A 23,149-nucleotide genomic window follows, 5' to 3' on the forward strand; every position below is an offset into this window, starting at 1 on the left:
GCAATGCATTCTGGTTGCGTGGCAGCGCGATTCGAGAAACGGAGCGTCACGATGCCCGCTCCTCATTTGCATAAAGTTGAGGGCTAGTCTACTTTATGCAGATCAAGGGCGTCCGACGCGACTCGCCGCCTCTCGAAACTCCAGAGAATCTCTTAAAATAAACATTGTCGATCCATAATATAGAACGATTCAGCAACTGCGTGGCTTATTTCTGGCCTCAAATGTTTTCAGAAACACATTTCGGTGAACTATTTTGGTGAAATACGAGAAGAAAGTTTCCAAACGAGCCTCCATACTGTTTTTTTTAATTAATTCAAGGCAGAATGATAGGACATTTTCTCCGCACCACGGGCACTCAATGCACTGAAGGCTGAATTATAAAAGGCAGAAGTGGTGAAAACGAAGAGCCGTTAGTGAGCCGAAAGAGCCGGCTCTTCTTGGTGAGCTGAGCCAAATAATCTGGCTCACTAAAAAGAGCTGTAATTCCCATCACTGCTACATTCAGGCGCTGTGGGAAATATGGGAATCACAGCGTTAACTGGTCAATGACACGGTAAAAAAAACAACAACAACAGCGATTTCTAAAGTGCCCATAATATTAAACGTGGAGAATATACAAAACCTGAAAAATTAACAGAATTTAGGTATTATTTTTAGTTATGCATTTAAGTCTTCGGTTATTTAGCCAAACAGCTGCTCATTTTGTCATTTTTTTTGCGGCCAAAAGCTCCTTGGCATTCTCATATATGAACAACATTTGAATGCGGCATTTCCCCCTCAATCCAATTAAATGTCATCCTTACAATATGAAGATGATGCCAGCTTTAATGAGCATATTTATATTGTATCTCACATGTTGTTACCAAATTTTTTTGCTAAAAATAAATGTTTGTTAGTCACATACCTCATAAATAAACCCTTCAAATGCGTCTCACCTACCTGCAAATATCCAGGATGATTAAAAACATACAAAGATGATGCCAGCTTTAATGAGCATATTTATATTGTGTCCCACATGTTGTTATCAATTTTTTAGCAGAAAATAAATGTTTGTTAGTCACGTACCCCATAAATAAAGCCTTCAAATGCATCTCACTTACCTGAAAATATCCAGGATGATTCCAAACATGCAAAAATAGACACCAGGCTGTTCATAGGTGGATACCTCACTCCTACAGAAGGAATCAATGGCAAAATCTTCAGTCAGACACTGGGTTGTTGTACTGGTAGGTGGAAGCCTCAAACAACAACAACAACAACAACAACAACAAAACAGGGAAAAGGGTCCGTGTCTGTACTACAAGTGTACTAGCACGCAGACTAATAATTAGTATACTTAAAGAAGTAGTACAAAAGCACAAGTGTACTTTACTGTACTAAAATGGGACTATTTTAAGTATACTTTGGTACACTACAAACATACTACTGCATATGCATTTCATACATGCATACATACATGTACTTGCAGTGAAATTAAAGTACATTTTATGAGTTCTACGATAGCATTACAATTACACTTCTGAGCATATTTGAAATGTACTACTAATAGACAACTCATATATTTATATTAGATTAATAGCAAACTCTTTCAATATACTCTGTTACACTTTGAAATATGTTACAAATAAACTTGCAGAATGTTCAAGTTTCAAATTTGTTTATTCGTCATATGCACAACAATTACAGCAAGTAGTTATTAGCAATACAAATCTTGGGTCTCAGGTAAAAAGAAAAAAAAGGAAAATCACACAAATAAAAGCAAAATGAGACTCAAAGACATAAAATAGTGCAAGCTCTGGCTTGTGGTATAATAATACGTATATAATAATACACTAATATACCGGTAATAAAGGCCTAATAATATACTATAAGTATTTCTCTGTATTTTCAGTATTAACTCTTTAACCAGCAGCTGCATGTAAAACACAGGTCACAGATTGGGAAGGACCAGTGATGAAATCAGTGACGAATCAACTACAGACCAAGTTTACTAAAGACAGGTGACACAGTGAAACTCAAACACCCGAACAGATGTGTTCATCAACAGCAGCAGTAACACGCTGATTTATTTAACACGTGCGTCAGTGATGCTGCAATATAAACAGACTGTTTGAGATCACAGCTGTTGTGTTCACTGTTGCTGGTTGACATGTAAACCAACATGGAGCAGGAGATCAGTACAACATCCATACATGCAAATTAACGCTGTCACTTGATTAAAATATTTATCCACGATTAATCGCATGATTGTCCATAGTTAATTGCAATTAATCGCAAAATGAATTGCACATTTTTTATCTGTTTAAAATGTACCTTAAAGGGAGATTTGTCAAGTATTTAATACTGTTATCAACATGGGAGTGGGCAAATATGCTGCTTTATGCAAATGTATGTATATATTTATTATTGGAAATCAGTTAACAACACAAAACAATGACAAATAGTGTCCAGAAACTCCAGAAATATGCTCAAATAATCACATGGCAAACTGCAGCCCAACAGGCAACAACAGCTGTCAGTGTGTCAGTGTGCTGACTTGACTATGTCTTGCCCCAAAACTGCATGTGATTATCATAAAGTGGGCATGTCTGTAAAGGGGAGACTAGTGGGTACCCATAGAACCTATCATCATTCACATATCTTGAGGTCAGATGTCAAGGGACCCCTTTGAAAATGGCCATGACAGTTTTTCCTCACCAAAATGTAGCTTAAGTTTTGAGCGTTGTTTTTTCCTCCTTCACGACAAGATAGTATGACATGAAACTTTGACAGCCCTAATGCAAATATATATTCTTTTTAATTTTCAAAGTAATTTCACAAGACCGTTTGTTGCCTATTTTCTTTCATTTTAAGCAGTTTTTTTTTCACATATATAGCAAATATATGGGGAATACATGTAGGCTATATTCACACTTTTCCCATCTATGCAATAAATACGGTACTAACATACAATTAACTGATAAATACTAATAATATAGCTGGAAGTACAAATTCCAGCTCCTTCTGAATGTAGTTATCTCCATGATCACATCGCTAGACAATGACAATGTCAGCAAAAACATATTAAAAATGATGTCACATATACAAACAATAACAAAAAGGCAACCTAGTATTGATTACCCCATCGGCATCACTGAATTGAAAACAAAACTACCATAAAAAACGTAATATCCTGATGGGATGTTGAATGAAACAATAAAACCCATACAGAAAAATGTCAATCTTATTCTGTAGCTATGTGGGATGCTTTCCAGAGATTTGGTGTATTATAAAAGTGGAGATAAATATGTTACTAGCATTGTACTGTAGGCATGAGATGTCTACAAATAAAAGCCAGACCCTTCTCACATCTGACCATTCATCACACCTTCCAGTTCACTCATGTACAGCAACATTAAATGAAAATCAATGCATGTTTTATAGATTTCCAAAAAGCCTAGATTGTGTTTGTCATGTAGAACTCTACTGGAAAGTGGCAAATGGCGAAAACATATAATGTGATGTATATAAACAACAGATGTTCAATTAAAACAAGAGGACAGCAGTGTTAAATCCTTTCTATGCTTCACGCAGGTGCCACAAAGAATGATGCAAAGCTCCATAATCTGCTTTATGTAAAGATGAATATTCTGCTTTGCACTTCCAAAACAGGCTCATAGCTTAACATCATATTCATTTGAAGATCTTTACTTTATAGCAACCATCAGGTAACGTGAAAAAAATCTGAAAAAGCCCCTGATCTTCCAAAGATATTTCACTTCTAACTAAGAATATTTTGAGGTTCATATATATATATATACATATATATATATATATATGTATATATATATATATGTATATATAGGCTACTGTAGCTACACCCTTTCCCCAACTAAATGCATGTTTTTTCCACAGGAGGAGAACCAGCTGTAGAGCCACAGTGCCTCCATGTGGCCCAACTCAGACATCACACTTCAGTTTAACGTCCTGCAGAAAGAGCCAGTCATGCAACAAAACCTGAAGGTGATAAACAGTTTAAGCTTCCGTATCAAGTCAAATACCTAACAGAATATTTTCATTATTCAATTGTTGACCAAAAAATTCCTAAACACTACATGCTGTCCTGGATGTAGCCTGCACTTGGTTTTATTTACTGATTTATTTCTTCATATAGCCTTTATTATGTAGCCTACAAACACACAACATAATGATTCAGAAAAAATATAATTTAATCAACTTAAGGAGCCATTGCAGGCCCTTATATAATACAAATATCACAATATAGCCTACTAATAATAAATATATGATGTATTAAATAAGAGGCTAATAAAACCCAAAACGTTTTGAGTACTTGTTTTATTGTATTTTGTATAAACAAATAAATATACAAAATATATATAAAAAATAATAATATAAATATACAAAATATATATACACAAAATTAAATTTGCACTATGTTTCTGATGCTTATAAAATGCTTAATATATTAGAAATAAATTTAAATTCAATATATTTTTAAAACCTTTTATTTATTGGCTCAATTAAACCATACATGTATTTTGTTCTCCAGGATACAAAATAATTATACAATGCATTATGCGTCATACAATGTCAATGAATAACACAACAACACATGCCATAACATAAAAATCATATGTAAATCCAAAAGCAATATTTTTTATGTGCGGGAAAAAATAAATAAATAAATACAAATTTAAAACAACACTCCAAGTGTATTTTGTACAAACAATGTTTGTTTGGCAATGATTTTAATATTTCAGTAACAAAATCAACGCACGAGAAATTTTATTTTTGCTTTATAATATTTTTTTACCATTTTTATATTAAATGTTCATCCTTGACTTTGGATTCTTTTTTGTTATTTTATTTACATTGTTTTCTTATTTACATTTCACAATGTAGTTGTTTTTTATTGATTTTATACAGTTGCACAATGGTAGAATGTGATGATGCACAGGGTAAAGGTCATGACCAAAGGCGTTATCCACGGTTTAATCTAGAAAACATTTTAGGCGAGGATAAAAATGTGTATTTTTCCTTTGGTTCATCACAATTTACTCGTACCAATCACAATGTTACTAACACTGGGGATGAATTATCTGAGGTCTTACCTATCCATAGAGATCAAGATCAGGCATATAGACCTGGTAGTTGTGGAGCTATTCTTGATTTATTTTGGGTATGTCTGTCTAGGTCAGAGGTCAGCAACCTGCAGCTCCGGAGCCACATGCGGCGCTTTAGCCCCTCTCCAGTGGCTCCCTGTGAATTATTAAAAATGGAAAAAAATAACTGTTTTTTTATTTACATTTTCATTTTTATTTATCATTGTTGTAGGTCTATAGTACGACAGTACGACGGAGTATTAGGGCCACATTCAGGGAAAAAAAATCTGAGATTTCGAGAATAAAGTCATAATATTATAAAGTAATTTTACGTGTTATTTTCTTTTTTTCTTGTAAAATTATGACTTTATTCTCGTAATATTATGACTTTTTTCTCATAAAGTTATGACTTTATTCTCATAATAGTACGACTTTTTTTTCCCGTAAAATTATGATTTTATTCTCATAATAGTACGACTTTTTTTTCCCGTAAAATTATGATTTTATTCTCATAATAGTACGACTTTTTTTTCCCGTAAAATTATGATTTTATTCTCATAATAGTACGACTTTTTTTCCCCGTAAAATTATGATTTTATTCTGGATATCTCAGATTATTTTTCCATCAATGTGACCCTAACACTCCGTCGTGCATTTGCCCTTTGGCCCTCACTGCATTAGACCTATATACTATATACTTAGGCTATAAACTGTGTTACCTTCGTCACAATGCTCAAATGTTTTGCGGCTCTAGACAGATTTTTTTTTCCGTTGCCTAAAATGTCTCTTTTGATAGTAAAGGTTGCTGACCCCTGGTCTAGGTGAACCACACCTTCCAGCACCCTACAGGGCTTAAGAGGTTAAAGGCTGATAATCATTACCTGGCAGAGAACCAGAGAGAACACAACATTCTGTTCTTAATATTGAGAGATACATTGTTACAGTTAAAACAATCACTTATCTTGATGAGTTCTTGATTTAATACCTTGTTTTTTTTAGTGTGTTTTTTTTTTTGTTGTAAAAAACTGTTGTGTCATCAGCACATGCATGATCCGTGTGGGTACTGTAGGTGTCAGGCTTCCTACTGAATAACCATCACGGCACAGAGTCAAACCCACTGACTATTTTGAACAGAGAACACGTGGCAGAGAGAGAGAGAGAGAGAGAGAGAGAGAGAGACTCACTCTCACTCCTCCTTCAGTCCCTCCAGCCACGCACACACTGGCAGAGCAGAGCTGCTGTCTGTCTGTCTGTCTGCAGAGGCTTGTTGTACAGTAGCTGCTGCCTTCCTGCCTTCCTGCCTTCCTGCCTGCTTGGATTATAAACTGCTCCCTTAAACTCTCAGATCGGACGGTGAAAGAGACAGAAAGCAGAGTCCTGTTCTTCTTCTCTCAGTGTAGGACAGAGAGGACAGAGATGATGGAGACCAAACTGTGGATTGCTCTTGTTGCTCTGCTGCTGGTTAACCTGGGATCTACTACTGGACCTGGTGGGTTTCATTGGCTTCTTTCTTCCATTGACTTTGGTTTCGTTTATGGTTTCCAGTTTTGAGTAATTTGTCACACACACACACACACACACACACACGCACACACACTAATCTCACCTGCCTCCATTACATTTACTCAAGTACTGTACTTAAGTACAATTTTGAGGTACTTGTACTTTACTTGAGTATTTATATTTGATGTTACTTTATACTTCTACTCCACTACATGGCAGAGGGAAATATTGTACTGTTTACTCCATTACATTTATCTGATATTTTGCAGGTTCAGGTTAGTATACAAAATATAATTGACAAATTAATGATGATGTATTATTATAGATTACTGGAAGTATATCATTTTGTTGGGCACTCCTGGGCACTGCCAAGGTGCCCTTGAGCAAGACACTGACCGAAGCTAAATTTCACTGTGTGCTGTGTATAATGTGTGACATTAAAAGTTGATTTGCATTTACTTTACATTTACAATTTGAGGTACTTGTACTTTAGTTGAGTATTTATATTTGATGCTACTTTATACTTCTACTACACTACATTGCAGAAGGGAATATTGTAATTTTTACTCCACTACATTTAACTGATAGCTTTAGTTATTTTGCAGATTCAGGTTAGTATACAAAATATAATTGACAAAAAATAATGATGATGTATTATTATAGATTACCGGAAGTATATCAATTTGTTGAAATGAGCTCCACCTTTACCAGCTGCAACATTAAAGTCACATTAATGCATTAATAATTATAATCCAGTAATATAAAATGTATTATTCTGAAATGGACCACTCTGCATAATGAGTACTTTTACTTTTGGCACTTTAAGTATATTTTGATGTCAAATATAAATGTAAATCAGGTTTTATCATCACACAATACATTGTACAAACACAACACAAAACAGTGAAATTTACTCCATTTAACCCATCCCAGTATTGGGAGCAGTGGGCAGGTACTGTATAGCGTCGGGGGAGCAGTTTGTGTTCGTTTTGGGTCTTAAGCGTCTCTTTTTGGTAATTTTGCGTGTCTTTGTAGATGTTTTGCATCTCTTTGTCGTCATGTTCTATCTCTTTTTAGTCATTCTGCGTCTCTGTGGTCGTATTCTGCCTTTGTTTGGTAGTATTGGGTCTCTTTCTAGACATTTTGCGTTTCTTTGTCATCGTATCCTGTCTCTTTTTAGTCGTTTTGCATCTCTGTGGTCGTATCCGGCCTTTGATTCGTAGTATTGGGTCTCTTTTTAGTCATTTTATGTCTCTTTTTAGTCGTTTTGTGTCTCTTTTTAGTCGTTTTGTGTCTCTGTGGTCGTATCCTGTCTTTGTTTGGTAGTTTAGTGTCTCTTTTTAAGCTGTTTTGAGTCTCTGTGGTCATATTCTGTCTTTTTTTGGTAGTCAAGTGCCTTGCTCAAGGGCACCCCGGCAGTGCCCAGGAGACCCAGCTACCAGTCCACAGCGGACACCACTACTTGGTCCACTTGAACTGGCGGCCCTCCGGTTCCCAAGCCAAGTTCCTACGGACTGAGCTACTGCCGCCCCAAGCTTATATTATCAAATGGTAATGATGGATTTGAACCCGTAACTCATGAGACACTGGAGCTGTAATCCAGCACCTTAGACCACTCGGCCACACTACCTGCTGATACTTTTGTACTTTTACTTCAATTACAGTACATTTTGACTGCAGGACGTTTTACTTGTAACAGAGTATTTCTACACTGTGGTACTGATATGTGAGTACTTCCTCCACCGCTGCGGGCACCTGTGGTGTTTTTGAACCGAGATCTCAGAAGTGAAGTGATTTCACAGTCTGAAGTTGTTACAACATAAAGAGACGGCTGGGTGTGAATTTGTTCCTCTTGTGTGTGTTTTCTTCTTTCAACCCTCTTTGAGATGAAGTAGACAAACTCTCTCCTCCTCCAGTCAATATGTTTCATACTGCTTTCATATCACAGCCTCATTTAATTTAGTTTTTTTTCTTTTGAGCCTCTGCTATTTGTTTTAACAGCCTCACACTTTATCTGTCACATCACTTCCTCCCTCCCCCTCTCATCTCCTCTCCTCCCTGCTTCTTCCTCTTTCTGCTTGCATTACATTTACACTCCTCTCACACATCCTGCACTCTTACCCACCTTCCGCTTCCTCTCCTGCTTCTAAACACGTTCTCTCCTCCTCCTCCTCCTCTCTCTTTCTCTCCATCAGTGCCTCGCACATAAAAGCAAAATGAGACTATTGACATTTGAACAGATTTTATTGGGCAGAACTGTCCCATCAGCTCCTCCAGTTGAAGTCCAGATGAATAGAAACCAGCTCGCCTCCACCGGAGGACGTTTATTGGCTGTAAATGAGCAGGATAGTACATTGTGATAAATGACACCTCTAACTATGTGCAGCAGCACACTGTCATTTTACTGGCTTCATGCTAATTGGCTTCCTCTGTAGTGCAGCGTGGAGGCTTTATGAACTGATTTTAAAGCAGAGCTACCAGACTTTATAAAGTACGTTGATTGCATGGGGCTGTATTTGCATATACAGAGATGGAATCAAAACCAGGATGTTAGTCAGAGACAACTACTGACTTGTAGTCAAATACATATACAAATACATTCTCTCGTTTCTGTTAACGGTAAAACAAACCTTCAATTTCTGATGAGAAAACAAAATCCCTCTGAAGAACATTTAAAAATATCCAATCTTTCTCTGTTCTGACATTATTATTATTATACGGTTTCAAAAGCCTTTTTTTGTTTCACTCTTAACTTCACCGGCCGTCTTTCTAACATTTTCACATTTTCTCTCTAAAAGTTATCTAACTGTAGTTAAGTGTGAGATGTTCAGTAGCCTAGATAAAACAAACGTAACACAGTCTTTAATGCACAAAATATGAAAATAATATACAAACATCTAAATAGAAAAATCCCGGTTATGATATGCAATAATAAAAATACTGTATGATACATCTAAAAGTGGAAAAAGTTCAAATTTAAAACTCATAAAAGTTATTTATTGTCTCATTTCGTCTGTTATTTCTGAAGATGAAGTCCATCTCATGTTTCATCATTTGTTATATAACGATTTAAAAATGCACAGATTATGAGATAGTGGGCCCCTGGGTACAGACATGTAAAGAGCCCCAACCCCTCCTACATAAGAACAAGAGCCACACATTCAAAGACAAATATTTTTGGTCATTTTGCATCTCTTTGTCGTCATATTCCATCTCTTTTTAGCCATTTTGCATCTTTGTGGTCGTATTCTGTCCTTTTTTGGTCGTTTTGCGTCTCTTTGTAGACGTTTTGCGTATCTTTGTCATCATATTCTGTCTCTTTTTGGTCGTTTTCCATCGCTTTGTTTCAGTATCCGGTCTCTTTGTGGTTGTTTTGCGTCTCTTTGAAGATGTTTTGCGCCTCTTTGTTGTTGTATCCTGTCTCTTTTTTGTTTTTTTGTGTCACTTTGTGACTTTCCAACAAGAAATGTTAGCAGTAACTTCAAACAGAGGCTCTGGCCCAGGGGCCTCCTACTGTAACCTGTTGGGCCCCGGGACCTGAGCCCAGTCAGTTCAATAATCTGTTCATGAATTTAAAGACTACTTCTTTAAGTAATATGCCCTTTATTTCTGATAAGTTCTTCTGGTTGGTTGATTCTAAAATAAATGAGTTCTTTGTTTGTAATGTTATCTGTTATTATTTATGTTCCTTTCTAACACATGTACAGTCCTTTGGTGTCTTATAGAAGTCCACGTGGGCTGCATGACAGAAAATAACATAACTAACTAACATAGTGAATTTAGGTCTCTCACATGCAGCATAATAAGACAGAATAGGACTGGAAAGGAATATGAGAGGCGAGAAGCATGACATGCAGCGTGAGAGGTCACACAACGGTTGGCAGTAAACACCTGAAATAAGTCCAGATGAAAAGGCCACGGAGAGCGTGCACGGAGCTGTCTCCAGCTTTTTCAATCATGTGCAGTGTGAAACCGGGGCTTAGGGGATTTTACGGTAGCAGTTAGACGGGTTTCACACAGAAGGTATTACTGATAGGCACGTCCAGCGTCGAGCGCAGACATCTACTTGCAGAGAAACTGTTGGCTGTACTTCCCCCAGGTACGCACATGCTGCATTGGTAGGACCCTGTAATATCTGGAGAGAGGAGTGTGCAACAGAGGAAACAGTGCTTCTCTTTATGAATCCACTCTGCACACACACACAGACACACATACGTACAACATACTACTCCAGCATTTAACCTGCGCAGCTCTAATGGAGCTAAAGTGAGGGAACAAGGCCAGTATTATACAGCCGAGCAGCACCTCCGTCTATTTATGAGTGGGTCTGTTTTTGTATCATTTAGAGTTCAAACAGGTCTCTCTCTCTCTCTCTCTCTCTCTCTCTCTCTCTCTCTCTCTCTCTCTCTCTCTCTCTCTCTCTCTCTCTCTCTCTCTGTGTATGTGTGTGCTGATGAGCTGAGTGAGTGATTATGGAGGTAATGAAAGGCATCATGGCAGTGTGTTACTGAGCGGTAATGACATTACAGTACAGTGCTCTGGTCTTCATCAAAGGGAAGCAGGTAGAAACAGAAATGGAGACTTAGACAGTAAAGAGATCAAGAGGGAGGAGAGAGCGAGAGAGGGATTAAAGGGATATTACGTCAAAGATCAAAGGTTCCTCACGTCACACGAGGACTGCAGTAGATGTCATGCAGAGTAAAAGTGTTTGTTTTGTGCTCTGAAATGATGTTTTACAGTAGAGCTGCCCCCTCTTAGTTGAATTAGTCGCATAATCGGTTGTTTTGGTCTTAGTTAACTAAGATTTCTTTGGTTGATTAGTCATTTTTTATTCTATTTTCATACTGAATGATTATTTCCAAGAAATTAATGAGCACATCTCTGGTAAACACAAGATTTAAAGTGTTGCTTTTGTGTGATTCTTTGTCAAGAAACTCAGTTTCACAGATCTGTCGATTAAATCAACTAATCGATTAGTCAACAAAATTGTATGAGTGTTAGTCCGATAAGACTTTCTTTGGTCGAGGACAGCCCTAGTTTACAGTAATGTGACTATGTTGTGCTTCATTGCAATTCTCAGTATCCATTCAGTGGTTCCCTACCTGGGGGTCAGGTGCCCCAAATGGTCTTAACGGCCTGACACATTGGTGTCAGCCAATGGTTGGGCCGTCGGTGAGCGTCTGTCGGCCCAGTTTTTTGCAATGCGTCCCGGACCATTGGCACTAGTCGGCCAGCCGGGTCGCACTAAATGGCATGTGAATGACAGGGTAATCGCAGGTAATTTCGCGTGCAATAAGAATGCAGTTCTTGCTTTTGGCGTGTCCTTTGTACGCCATATAGTCTGTATTGACTGCAATGTAAACACATCACAGTCATTTTAAGCCCAACCATTTTGTTTTTCCTAAATCTATCTCAGTAGTTTTGTTGCGTGGCGTAAAAATGACACGCAAAAATGTGTTCTCATGACACGCGGAATGTCCTTGTAATGTTGTGGTATTTATATACTTTCCCATGAACCGCCACCTGTTGGTATAAAGAGCTATTTCATCTCACACACACGTACGTGCTAACTGGCTGTCGGCTGTAGTCTTTAAGGTGTGTTCAAGTGCAACTTTTTGGCAAAGACAAAAGGAGATGTGAGGCAACGCAGCAGTCGGCCTTCGTCGCCGTTAGTTCTTTGATGTCGGTTTGGAGTCTTTAAGATATATGAGGAGTTATGACATGATTAACAAGATAGGAAATAAGCATATTTTTGCAACACAAATTATGTTTTTTCATGAGGAAGCTCTGGATAGTTTTCAGGTCTCTAAAAACATGCTCACAACTCAAGGGGCCACTACTCACTTTAAAAGGTCGTGAACCAAAATGGTCACCGCATTTAGCTCCTGATGCAAAAGAAAATCAGGATTTGCAAAGTAAATATGACACGTTATCTCTTTGTCCAACACTTTAGCAAGACAAACTCCTGTTTCCTTCAGTGAAGCTGCTCACTGATCGATAGAAGACTCCGGATGTACTGATGTAACTCTATACAGTGCTTTGTCGAAAGCAGTGCAGCAGTAACTTTCCCTGGATGAATAATATATGTGTTACAATTTCCATTTTTACGAATTATTGTTTGGATAAACAGCGGCCTGTGCTGACTAAATTGATTCAGATGGCTTTGCAGTGTGCACACTGTTTGCCTAGAATAATGAGCTGTTAATGACTCAGAGAGGACATGATGACCAGAGACTGACCATTATCCACATGTGACTCTCCTCATCAGATGATGCACACCCTGCTGCCTCCTCTGCTTCAGAAAGTACTCCTGGTGGTGAGGCGGCTCCTGAGGCTCCGACTCTGCCTGGTTCTAGTCTGGACCCCATCGCTCCTGTTACTACTGCACCGTCACTGAACGGCTCTGACACAAACACAAGTTCAGGAAGAACCAGCACTTTGAGTACCAGCACAGCTAAAGAAGAGGAAACCATCCCTGTGACACCCGAACCAAAGAACGATAATGGTAACTATGCAACTCCGTGTTCTTAATGCTGTTATTCACTATAAGAAAACACAACGACAGACTGATGGAAGACTGAATGAGTCACTTGACTAGTCAACTCTGTGGCAAACACAAAGATGATCTGATGTAGTAGGTTTGCCAGTAGGGAGGTTTTTTATGAGGGGTGGAAGTAACAAAAATGAAATGATTAACCCTCTGGGGTCTAAGACATTTTTTGCTATTTTTGGTCCGCCTGGTCTCCTCTTATAAAAACGACTCTTGAATCTCAACACTGTATTGCACAATCATGACAGTTATATATTTTTTTTCAGTACAAACTTGGCTATCAGAATATGTAGGCTGCAGTGATGTCACATGAATGTATAAATAATTAAAATGAACATAAAGACAAGCAAAAAAATAAAACAGAAATTAAATCTCACAGAAATGTATTCAAACCACACAGAGAACAATAAGGAACAAGGTTTTAAACTTTTGAAAAATGTTCTCCCAAGTCTCGGGAATCAGGGGAAAAAATGCAAAATGGCCATTTATCATTTAAGGAAAGTAGCCTCAAGGGTGGAAGTAACAAAAAATAATTGAAGAAAAGGGAACTGATGAAAATGTATGTGAATTGAAAAATCGAGTGATAAATTGTCAGTTAATCTGATAAACTTGATTGAGATTTTATTTGAAACAGTGTTGATCTGACAATCGACTGTCAACCATCATTCTCAACACCCAGCTGACATTTATTGTTTACAGCTTACAATTTTGGTTACTTCCGCCCAAAACGTCAATCAAAAATCTGACTGATCACTGACTGATTCATTCATTTTTCATTTTTTTTTTTTTTTTTCACAAGGCAATAGTAACAAAGATTGTATGCTGTAAACGATAAAAGTCAGCTGGGTGTTGTGAATGACGGTCAACAATTGATTATCAGATCAACACTGTTTCAAATAAAATGTCAATCAAGTTTATCCGATTAACTGACAATTTATCACTCTTCTTTTCAATTCACATACATTTTCATCACTTCCCTTTTCTTCAATTAATTTGTTGTTATTTCCACCCTTGAGGCCACTTTCCTTAAATGACAAAATGGCAATTTTGTGTTGTGCATGATGAATGTAAGATGGTGAAAATGATGAAACATGGCTCTGTTTTCATCAAATCACTTGATAATTTATTTCTTCATGTTTCAATTCACATCCATTTTCATCACCTTCATTTTTATTGATTAATTTGTGTTACTGCCACCTCTCACAGTTTGTCACACTGTAGCAGCAGCAGCAGGTGGCTCAGCGTTTAGGAGCTATATTTAACAAAGTCCTTATCTCTGTTTTCCACGTCCAGAAGTGGGCCACAGAGTGAACGACTGGGTTAACGTGTTGACAGTCAGCTCAGCCTGCTTTTGAAAAAAAAACTAGAGCACAGAGAAGGAAAGAACGTCTCAGATGGTGTAAGAAGCAACTAAAAAGAGTCGAATTAAGAAGATATAGCCTATAATCTGTTGGGAGAGCTCACGGAAAGTGAAATATACTGAGAGACAAGGTGGTTGGTGTTGAGGAGAGGAGGGAAGTGATTAAATGCTGTGTGACTTTTCACAACGGGGTGTGAAAGGTAGAAGTGAAACACACACCCCCCCCACAGGCACACACACGCATCTCCTCTCTCTCACAAAAACACACCGCTGGTTCACACATTAGACTCACATACATATTCACACAAGACACATTTTTAGGCACTTTTTTGAAAAAGCAGTTCATTTACTGTTGTTGCATGTTCTCAACTTTAAGGTTGAGATATTAGACTTTTAGTTTTCTGCCTCCACCCAGTAGGGAACGGGAATCACGGAGCATTCTGGGGCAACGCCATTTTTGGAGGGTAGCGTACAGAGCTACGGTAGACTGTCATTATACTGTATGTCACAGATCTATTCATCTGTCATATGCCAATCAGCCCTGTAGCAACACTGCGGAAAATTAGTATTGAAACAGTTAAAAAAATTCAGTATCGATACTTTTTTTTTTCAAGTTTTAACTCTTTAATTACAAATCATTTTCATCACTTAACATTTTTGCCGACCATTTAACTGCAACTCTTTTTTTTTGGGGTGTATCTATTTGTTTCCAATATTTTTTTTATTTGGAGTCATTGACACTGTACATGTTCAAGGGATGTGCATGTTCGTAGCATGATGTGGTGAGAAACATATGCTTAAAAGAGTGTTTCCATTTTATTTTTTAAGTGTACATATACAACAAATATTGTGCCCACCCATCCCCATATATTTACTGTATATACATACATACATACATATACTTTGATATTTTTAGCAACACTAGAGTGGACTATTTCTCAGGTAGAAAGAAGTTCCAGTGAATCTTTCAATGGTCTGAGCACCACAAACTAAATTCTCTTTAACTCCATCGTATTGGAGTGGAGGCAGAAATCTCAGAGAGGAATATCGTAAACTTACCGTACGTAAATCCCATTCTTGTGAACACGATATCTAAAACTTCAACTCGGACTCAAGGGTGGACTGATTAGAATTTGGTGGTCAAAGGTCAAGGTCACTGTGACCCCACAAAACATGTTTTTGGCCATAACTCAAGTATTTATACGCAAATAACAGGATAAAATGTTGAAGTGATGACATTTTGGATGCAAACTGCAACTTGACTGGTTGACGGAGGCAAACAACCGCGAGACGGTAATTCTAATAATGTTGTTTCTTTCTCTTTGTTCAGCTACCACTACCGCCCTCCCCTCAGAGCCTGCCGTTCCTGAAAACAGTGGAAACCCTTCAAATCAGTCACAGCCTTCAGTTCCTCCATCTGGGAGCCACGCCCCCACCTCTCACGCCCCCCCTACCACCACCATCCCCACCACCATCCCCACCACCCCCACCACCGGCCCCCCACACTCAGCTCACACCACCACTGACACAACGATCACCACGCCACCCACAAGCACGCCACATCATGCTGCACCTCCTGACACCGTTACGCCACCAAAGTCACCCGCTCACAACGAAACACACTCATCCACTTCTGTCCCAACACCTGAGCCAACAACGCCCGAATCTACTACCACTATTACCACCACCACTACTACTACTACCATCATCATCGCCCAGTCCAGTTCAACATCCAGCACCAGCTCCTCTCAACAGCCCCCCAATCCTGAGTCGACGACGCTCTCATCTCCACAAAGCACTACAAATTCCTCCAGCAAAGCCCACCTGACGACCACCATCAACCCGCCGAGCAGCTCCACCGCCAAACTCCACGTTGACACCCCCTCCCAGCTCAACGTTGGGGATGACAGTAAGTCCACGATATCTTCTGTGTTGGTGTGGATCATAGATATAAAAAAGTAGATATTACGTCATAACTAATTGGATAATCGTCCGCCATGTTACCTGGTTACAATCCCCACCTAAAGGGCAGCGACTGGTTATCAGCTGTTCAACAACTAACTGCTTCACTAAAAGGACCAAAGAGACGAGGGAGGCTGGCATCACTTTCCACACATCAGTATAGAGTAGTGTTTTATTTTTTACGTATGGGTCAACTAAAACTACTAAAAGTTAGTGAATTCTCTAACTTTACTGTTAGCTACCACGCTAAGTCAAAGTTATTGCTGATTGTTAGCTCAACAGCATTGATCTATTAGATAACCAGACGTTGTTATAATGTTAGCTACGCTAACTTAGCTCAAAGGTAACGTTTAGTAACGTTAATATTATAACAAGGTTATTAATATTACCCTAACATTTGACCGCTAAGCAGCTGATTCAATGCCAAAAAACAGCAAAACAGGAAGTGACTGATTATAATTGCCTGCCTATAGACTATAATACTGAATCTATTTAGGATTTCTACATAGAAGATATTGCTTAATGTAGTATAGTGGACACTCAGAATACTAAAGGCAGTTCTAAAGTCAGGCAAAATTGAAAAAATAATATAATTTTCTGCAATATAAATGCACAATTATGAGATTATCTTCATGATTGAAAGCACGATTTGTTCTCTTGGAGCTATAATAATCAAAATTCTACCAAAATCTTATTTTTTTTGGTTCATTTTAGACAAACACAGTTGTCTTACACTCATAACGTAGGATAAAAAACAGTATTGGTAGAAAAATACAAGGATTACAACAAAATACAACATCACCATAGGTTCCAATTACAGCAAGTTTAAAAGGTTGCGTGAGAAAATTCAATACCAACATGCTATTTAGTACGCTAAAATAGTATGTGAGATATTTTTTGCATGTCCTTAGTATGAAACCAATAGTATGCAAATTGCATACTATTTTGGGTGAAATATTACAGTATGCAATGCCGGACACTACGGTGGTATAAATATCCCACAATGCAATACAGTAGGAAAGACAGTACGATGTTGGTGGACAGCTCTGTAACGCTTCAATTTAACTGTAGGTATAAGATTTCACTTTGCTGGGTGTGATATGTATTTGAAATTAATTCAGACTTTGATTCTCACAAACCATCGTTTTGGTCACATGAGGTTGGGTTACCATGGTTACACATATCCAACCGGCAAGGAGGCTCTCAGGAAGTGTTGACGTAAATTACTGCTCAGTGCAAAGAGACACATGCTACTGTTTATTCACACAAAAACATGTTGAACGATACTACACATATTGAGTATGCAGTGCATAGTATGTGATTTTGGACGAAGCCAAACTGTACCCAGGTAAGACGGCCGCCATATGGCTCAATCCTGGAATGAGATAGTCATTAGAACACGTCACATATCATCTATCTATGGTGTGGATATTGACAGAGAGTGAACAACAAAGGCGCCGCTGTTCTTTGTTTTCCAGCACAAGCCAGTCCTCGCCTCTACACACACAAACACACACCACACATCACCCCCCCCGTCTACTTCTTCTACAAGCACCGTCACCACCAAGCACTCCACAATTATGGCTCTGTTTGGGGAAAGAGACAGAGGCAGTCATGGGACTGGAGGCCTCAAGAATGCTCTGTTTTCTTTCTTTTTCTGTCTCTCTCCCCCTTCGTCCGTCTGTCTGCTAACTATCTCTACTCCACCTTGAGAGGACTTTGACCACGATGTCATTGCAAAAAAGGAAGGAAAACTCCTTCTCAAGTTGACCAGTCTGCCTGGATAAAGTTAAAATCTAAAGTTTCTCTCTGCTTCTCTGCGTGGTTTTATTAGGCCATGCTTGGCATCTCGCCTCTTTCCATTCGCCAGAGGAACAGAGAGCATTCACTGCTCTGTGGTTGTTGTTTCATTCAACCAGAGGATATATTAAAAAAAAAAAAAAACAGCTAAGTTTACAAAATAGTCTTCCATAGCAACGTCCATATTCAGGAATACACTGCAGACACTAAGTCTTCCTGCACAGAGATATACAGATACAAAGGTCAAGCGTGGTGATGTGGGAGATTAACCAGCACCCTTGGAGACAACTAAAACATACTCATACAATATAAACGGCTTCATTGTAATTCTAAAAATAAATCGTAACATTTTTGCCCTATAAATAAAGTCACTTGCTCGAGTACAGGAAAGCTTAACAAAACCATCCTGTGTTTGACATTTCTGTCCTGAGCTACGTGATGAACACTCGAGCTCAACGTGCTGCAGTCGAGTCTATATTTAGTTCCAGTTGCAGCTTTAAACAAGCGTTTATGAAGCTGTAGTTCTGTTTGCACCATGTTAAGTCAACTCCGTCTCTAACGGTGCATCGCCAGCTTGTTTACTTGTTCAAGGAGGAACGTGCCCTGCTCAAGTGTCTCCTGTGGTTTATTTTTTTTTTCCAGTGACGATGGTCCATGATGCGCCCACTTTAGACCCCCTCCTGGCTGGCCTGGTGTCAGCCTTCATCATCACCGCGGTCATCATCACTCTGCTCCTCTTCCTCAAACTGCGCCGGAGAGACAACCGACCAGAGTTCCGCCGGCTGCAGGACCTCCCTATGGTGAGCACGTCCATGACATCCAGGCAACACTTTCACTGCAGCGGTCTCCGCGGGAAATATTCAGTCTGTCAGATGTTGTTGAGCACAGATGTGAGATATACTGTTACGACTTACCAGTGCTGTTATATATAAGTTGTACCTAGTTGCTTTCTTAATGGTTAATTATAGATCAAGAACAGAACAACTTCTTGGTTTCAAAGTTGGGGTTAATCCTCCTCCAGTAGGATCCTTCCTTTTGTCTGTTTACCTCTTTAATTAATCAGGAAGACCGGCGACCGCTCCAATGAACATTTAACCTCTGACCTTCTGGAAAACAGCAGCAGAGCATCAGGAACAAAATGCATTCATTAACAACTTATTCATCTTTAAAAGTGCAGACTCTGGGGGAACTCTGGCTCACCCGGTAGAGCGTGCATTTACAGCTGCACTAATAAAGGCAACAAAAAGCCCTAAAAAAGATAATCTTGAAAAAAAAAGTGCAGACATATAATATATAATGGACAAATATGTTCATTCATTTTTATGCCTCCGTGCCGGTGACAGCCGTGGCCGGAAGGCGTTACGTTTTCGGGTTGTCCTGTCCGTCTGTCCCATTCTTGTGAATGCGATTTCGCAGGAACTCCTGGGAGGAATTTATTAAAACTTGGCACAAACATCCACTTGGACTCAAGGATGAACTGATTAGATTTTGGTGGTCAAAGTACAAGGTCATTTTGACCTCACAAAACTTGTTTTTTGGCCATAACTCAAGAATTCATATTTTAATTATGACAATTTCACACAAATGTCTACAGTAGGAATGCACTGATACTGGATCGGCTATCAGGCCGATACTGACTCAAATAGCAGGATCGGGTATCAGTGACAGAGGGGCTGATCTTTTCAATTCAATTCCATATGTATATACTATATATATTATACACTGGAGTTTTAATTCCTGTTTAAGTTTCGACCAATTTGCTGCTGCATTAAAAGGGTTTAAACTTGAATTAAAATTCCTGTTCATTTTTAAGATTTTTTTACCAAGTTGCGGTAAAAAAATCGGACGCTGGTTAGCTTAGCTTAGCACAAAAAGAGCAACTAGCCTGGAGTCACCACTCGTTGCATTACTCCAGGATGTTACTGTGCCCGGCCAAGAAAAGTGGTCTGGCACATAACCACCTGTAAAGACCCCAATGTTTTTACACTTCGTTTTTTGATTAAACAGACAAGATATAACGTGCTTTTTAAAGAGCTTTAGATTTGCTGGTAGGCTGATTTTGTTACCTTCGGACAGAGCCAGGCTAGCTGTTTCCCCCTGTTTCGAGTCTTTATGCTTAGCTAAGCCAACCAGTTACTGGCTGTAGCAGTTTATCAATCTTCTCATCCAACTCTTAACAAGAAAGTTAATGAGTATTTCCCAAAATGTCCAACTTTTCCTTTGTTAACTTGACTATTAATGAATCACCAGCCATAGAGATTTTTCACAAAGTTGTTCATCTGGCTAAACTGATCTATAAAACATTCAAGATGATTAATTAACCATCAATTACAACTTATAAACCTTTATAAAAGGTGATTTATTAGAAAGTGGTACCACAAAATCTTTACTAAAAATTGAGCACTTGTGACTACGTAGACTGTGTAAACATACATGTTGGCATGTAATATGTATATTATTCCATTTTCCATCTGTGTAGGACGATATGATGGAGGACACACCCCTGTCCATGTACAGCTACTGATGGAGGCACGACTGAAACACTTTGGCACCCAAATACTCTCCCTTGAATCCAGGCTCATGCTGCAGCGGCTGTCGAACCCGGCCTTTTCTTCCTTAATCTGCACCAAACACAGAGAATCCTGGGTAGGTGTGAGCAAACTTATCTAGATAGCTTACACGCAGGAAAAGACGTGATTGAAGCTGCAATGGACAATGAAGATATCGCCCATGTTGGGGTCCTTTTGGTCTATTTTAGTGCCTGTAATACAAATTAGACCCACGCCTCTGTTGAATACTGTATGCTTAATATTTTTCAGCCCATGTTTTGGGGTGTGGGAGTTGTATAATATAATTTGATTTCCCTAGCGTTGAAAAGGGTAGGTATAAATCAGGAGGCAACATCATTGGTTGTCTAGTCAAACCTGGACACAGATTCAGCCTGTCCTGCCAGACTCTTAGTTGAGGGCACTGGTTTAATTTCCCTGTTAGTGTTAGAAAGTCTGGCCGAAAAAAGTCTGGCTGAGAGGAAAGAAATGAACGTAACAAATGGCCTGATTATAGTGTTAAAAAAAAAAGTTGCACTTTACTTTTTCAGGAGTGGGAAAAAATGGACAAATATGTTTGTGTGTGTGAGGAAAATTGCTTGTAAGTGCAGGCATAGCAGAGTGTGTGTTTGTTTGTAGGCGTATGAGTCTGTTAAAGGTGTGTGTGTGGATTTTTGAAGGCATGATGGGATATTTAAGTGTTTTCTCTTTTTATTTTCGGTTTCTGTGTTGAAGGTCCTGCTGCCTTTTGGCCTGATTTTGATATTTGTGTTTGTTTTTTTGTTGTTTCTTTCCTGGAACCTTGTGTCCAGGAGAGAGTGCCTTACACAGTATAGGAACAGCTCTTTATTGTATATTTATATTCAAACCAACTAACTTCCAGATTTACCAGTCATTCCCAGTGCTTTGTTTGATTCCCATTTAAACGCACGCACACACACTCCGGTCCGGGTAGCTGCTCCGACTTGCCTGTGTTTGAACACGTAGCCTTGAGCGTGTTCACCATGAGGCGCTCATTCATACGATGACAGTTGCAGACAGAAATTGGCCCAGTGGCCTTTTTCCACACAATGTTGGCATTGTCCTGTGCGTTGTAAATACTACTGATGATTGCATCATGCAAAGACAACTTTATGAAAGTCTTCATCTTAGTTGCTGCTTTAGCGTTCACCAGTCACATGTTGTTACACGGACAAGTGTAAGCAAGGCAAGTTCACAAATATTCCATTGATAATACTGTATCTGCTCGGCAAATGTGCAGGAAAATGTGAGTGGAAATGAGACACGTACAGGAAGACGGAACAACCCACGTCGATAGAAATCAGTTGGAGCGAATACTTGAGTTCACTATTCAAATCTTGTGCCATGAATAACTACAGATGTGTGACAAAATAAAGGGGACATATCATGAAAAAACTATTTTTTTCAGTGCTTGTGCACAAACAGAGTGCCTACCAACCCTGAACAAACTGTTCTTTGTGGGCTGCCTAGATCAGAAAACATGTGATTCAACAAGCCATTCAGATTCGGTTCCCCTTCCTATGTCACGTGCAGCCTCATTAGAACAGTGGTTCCCAACCTATTATCTTATCTCGTATCTAAGAAAAATAAACTTTCTTTAATGAATATAACTTGTCAGTGCCTCTCTCTGCATACGGCGGGCGGGAGAGCAGTGAAAATGTTGTTTTTGAAAGGCTAAACGCCAAAAAATATGGATTGAAACAGATTATTTAGTTGGATAAAAAACGTCATTATCCAACATGGCTACACGCACTGCACTGGAGCTCATACTTGCTGAGGCTATTAAAATCGACGAAGGCGACGCCGGAGGAGATGGTCTGTTCGTCCTTTACATGCACAGAGATCTCTCGATGAGGAATTGAACCGTGTTGTGAGGTCGATGCGTGAAATCGATGAGGAAATGCACTTCAGCTTCTTCCGTATGCCCGCTACCTGTTTTGATGAGCTGCTGCATCGCATCAAACCATACATTCAACACAAAAGTAATTCTACTAATAATATTAGTGGAGCCTGATCTTTATCTGCGACTGTGCAGAAAAAGTTAAACACAATGTGGCCTACTAAGTTGTAAAAAAAAAAAATGTTTGTAGAGATTATTCAGTAAGTATGTTAGTATGATTTTAGTTGTACATGTGCAAATCTAATTTTGACAACCTCAGAGCAGACAAAATCCTGATGCACCCCCTCTGTGATCTATGGCGCCAGGACCCCAGGTTGGGAACCACTGCATTAGAATATACCGCTCACAGCTTGAGAACTACCTTTGCAAAGGTGCACAATGTTTTTCTTGCAAGCCAATCAGAGC

General features: G+C 38.9%; 2 protein-coding genes across 3 annotated transcripts in view; one reads left to right on the plus strand and one right to left on the minus strand.

Annotated features, from left to right (window-relative positions):
* LOC119487959 (importin-13-like) overlaps window positions 1-1,119 on the minus strand; it is a 43,039-nt gene extending 41,920 nt beyond the window's left edge. Inside the window, exon 1 of the mRNA XM_037769056.1 lies at window positions 1,101-1,119. The gene's annotated coding sequence lies outside the window, so the exon portion shown is untranslated. The remainder of the gene's footprint in view (window positions 1-1,100) is intronic.
* A 5,148-nt stretch (window positions 1,120-6,267) lies between these two features.
* LOC119488657 (integumentary mucin A.1-like) lies at window positions 6,268-22,998 on the plus strand. Of its 2 annotated transcripts, none has more exons than XM_037770489.1 (5): window positions 6,268-6,591; window positions 12,874-13,110; window positions 15,846-16,424; window positions 18,920-19,077; window positions 20,757-22,998. In XM_037770489.1, exons 1-5 carry the CDS (start codon window positions 6,519-6,521, stop codon window positions 20,799-20,801), a joined length of 1,092 nt encoding a protein of 363 aa, XP_037626417.1. In that variant the 5' UTR covers window positions 6,268-6,518; the 3' UTR covers window positions 20,802-22,998. The 2 variants fall into 2 exon arrangements, with proteins under 2 accessions (XP_037626417.1, XP_037626418.1); XM_037770490.1 differs by having other exon boundaries at window positions 12,907-13,110.
* Window positions 22,999-23,149: the final 151 nt, after the last annotated feature.

Source organism: Sebastes umbrosus, chromosome 5 (assembly GCF_015220745.1).
Source record: "Sebastes umbrosus isolate fSebUmb1 chromosome 5, fSebUmb1.pri, whole genome shotgun sequence".
NCBI lineage: Eukaryota > Metazoa > Chordata > Actinopteri > Perciformes > Sebastidae > Sebastes > Sebastes umbrosus.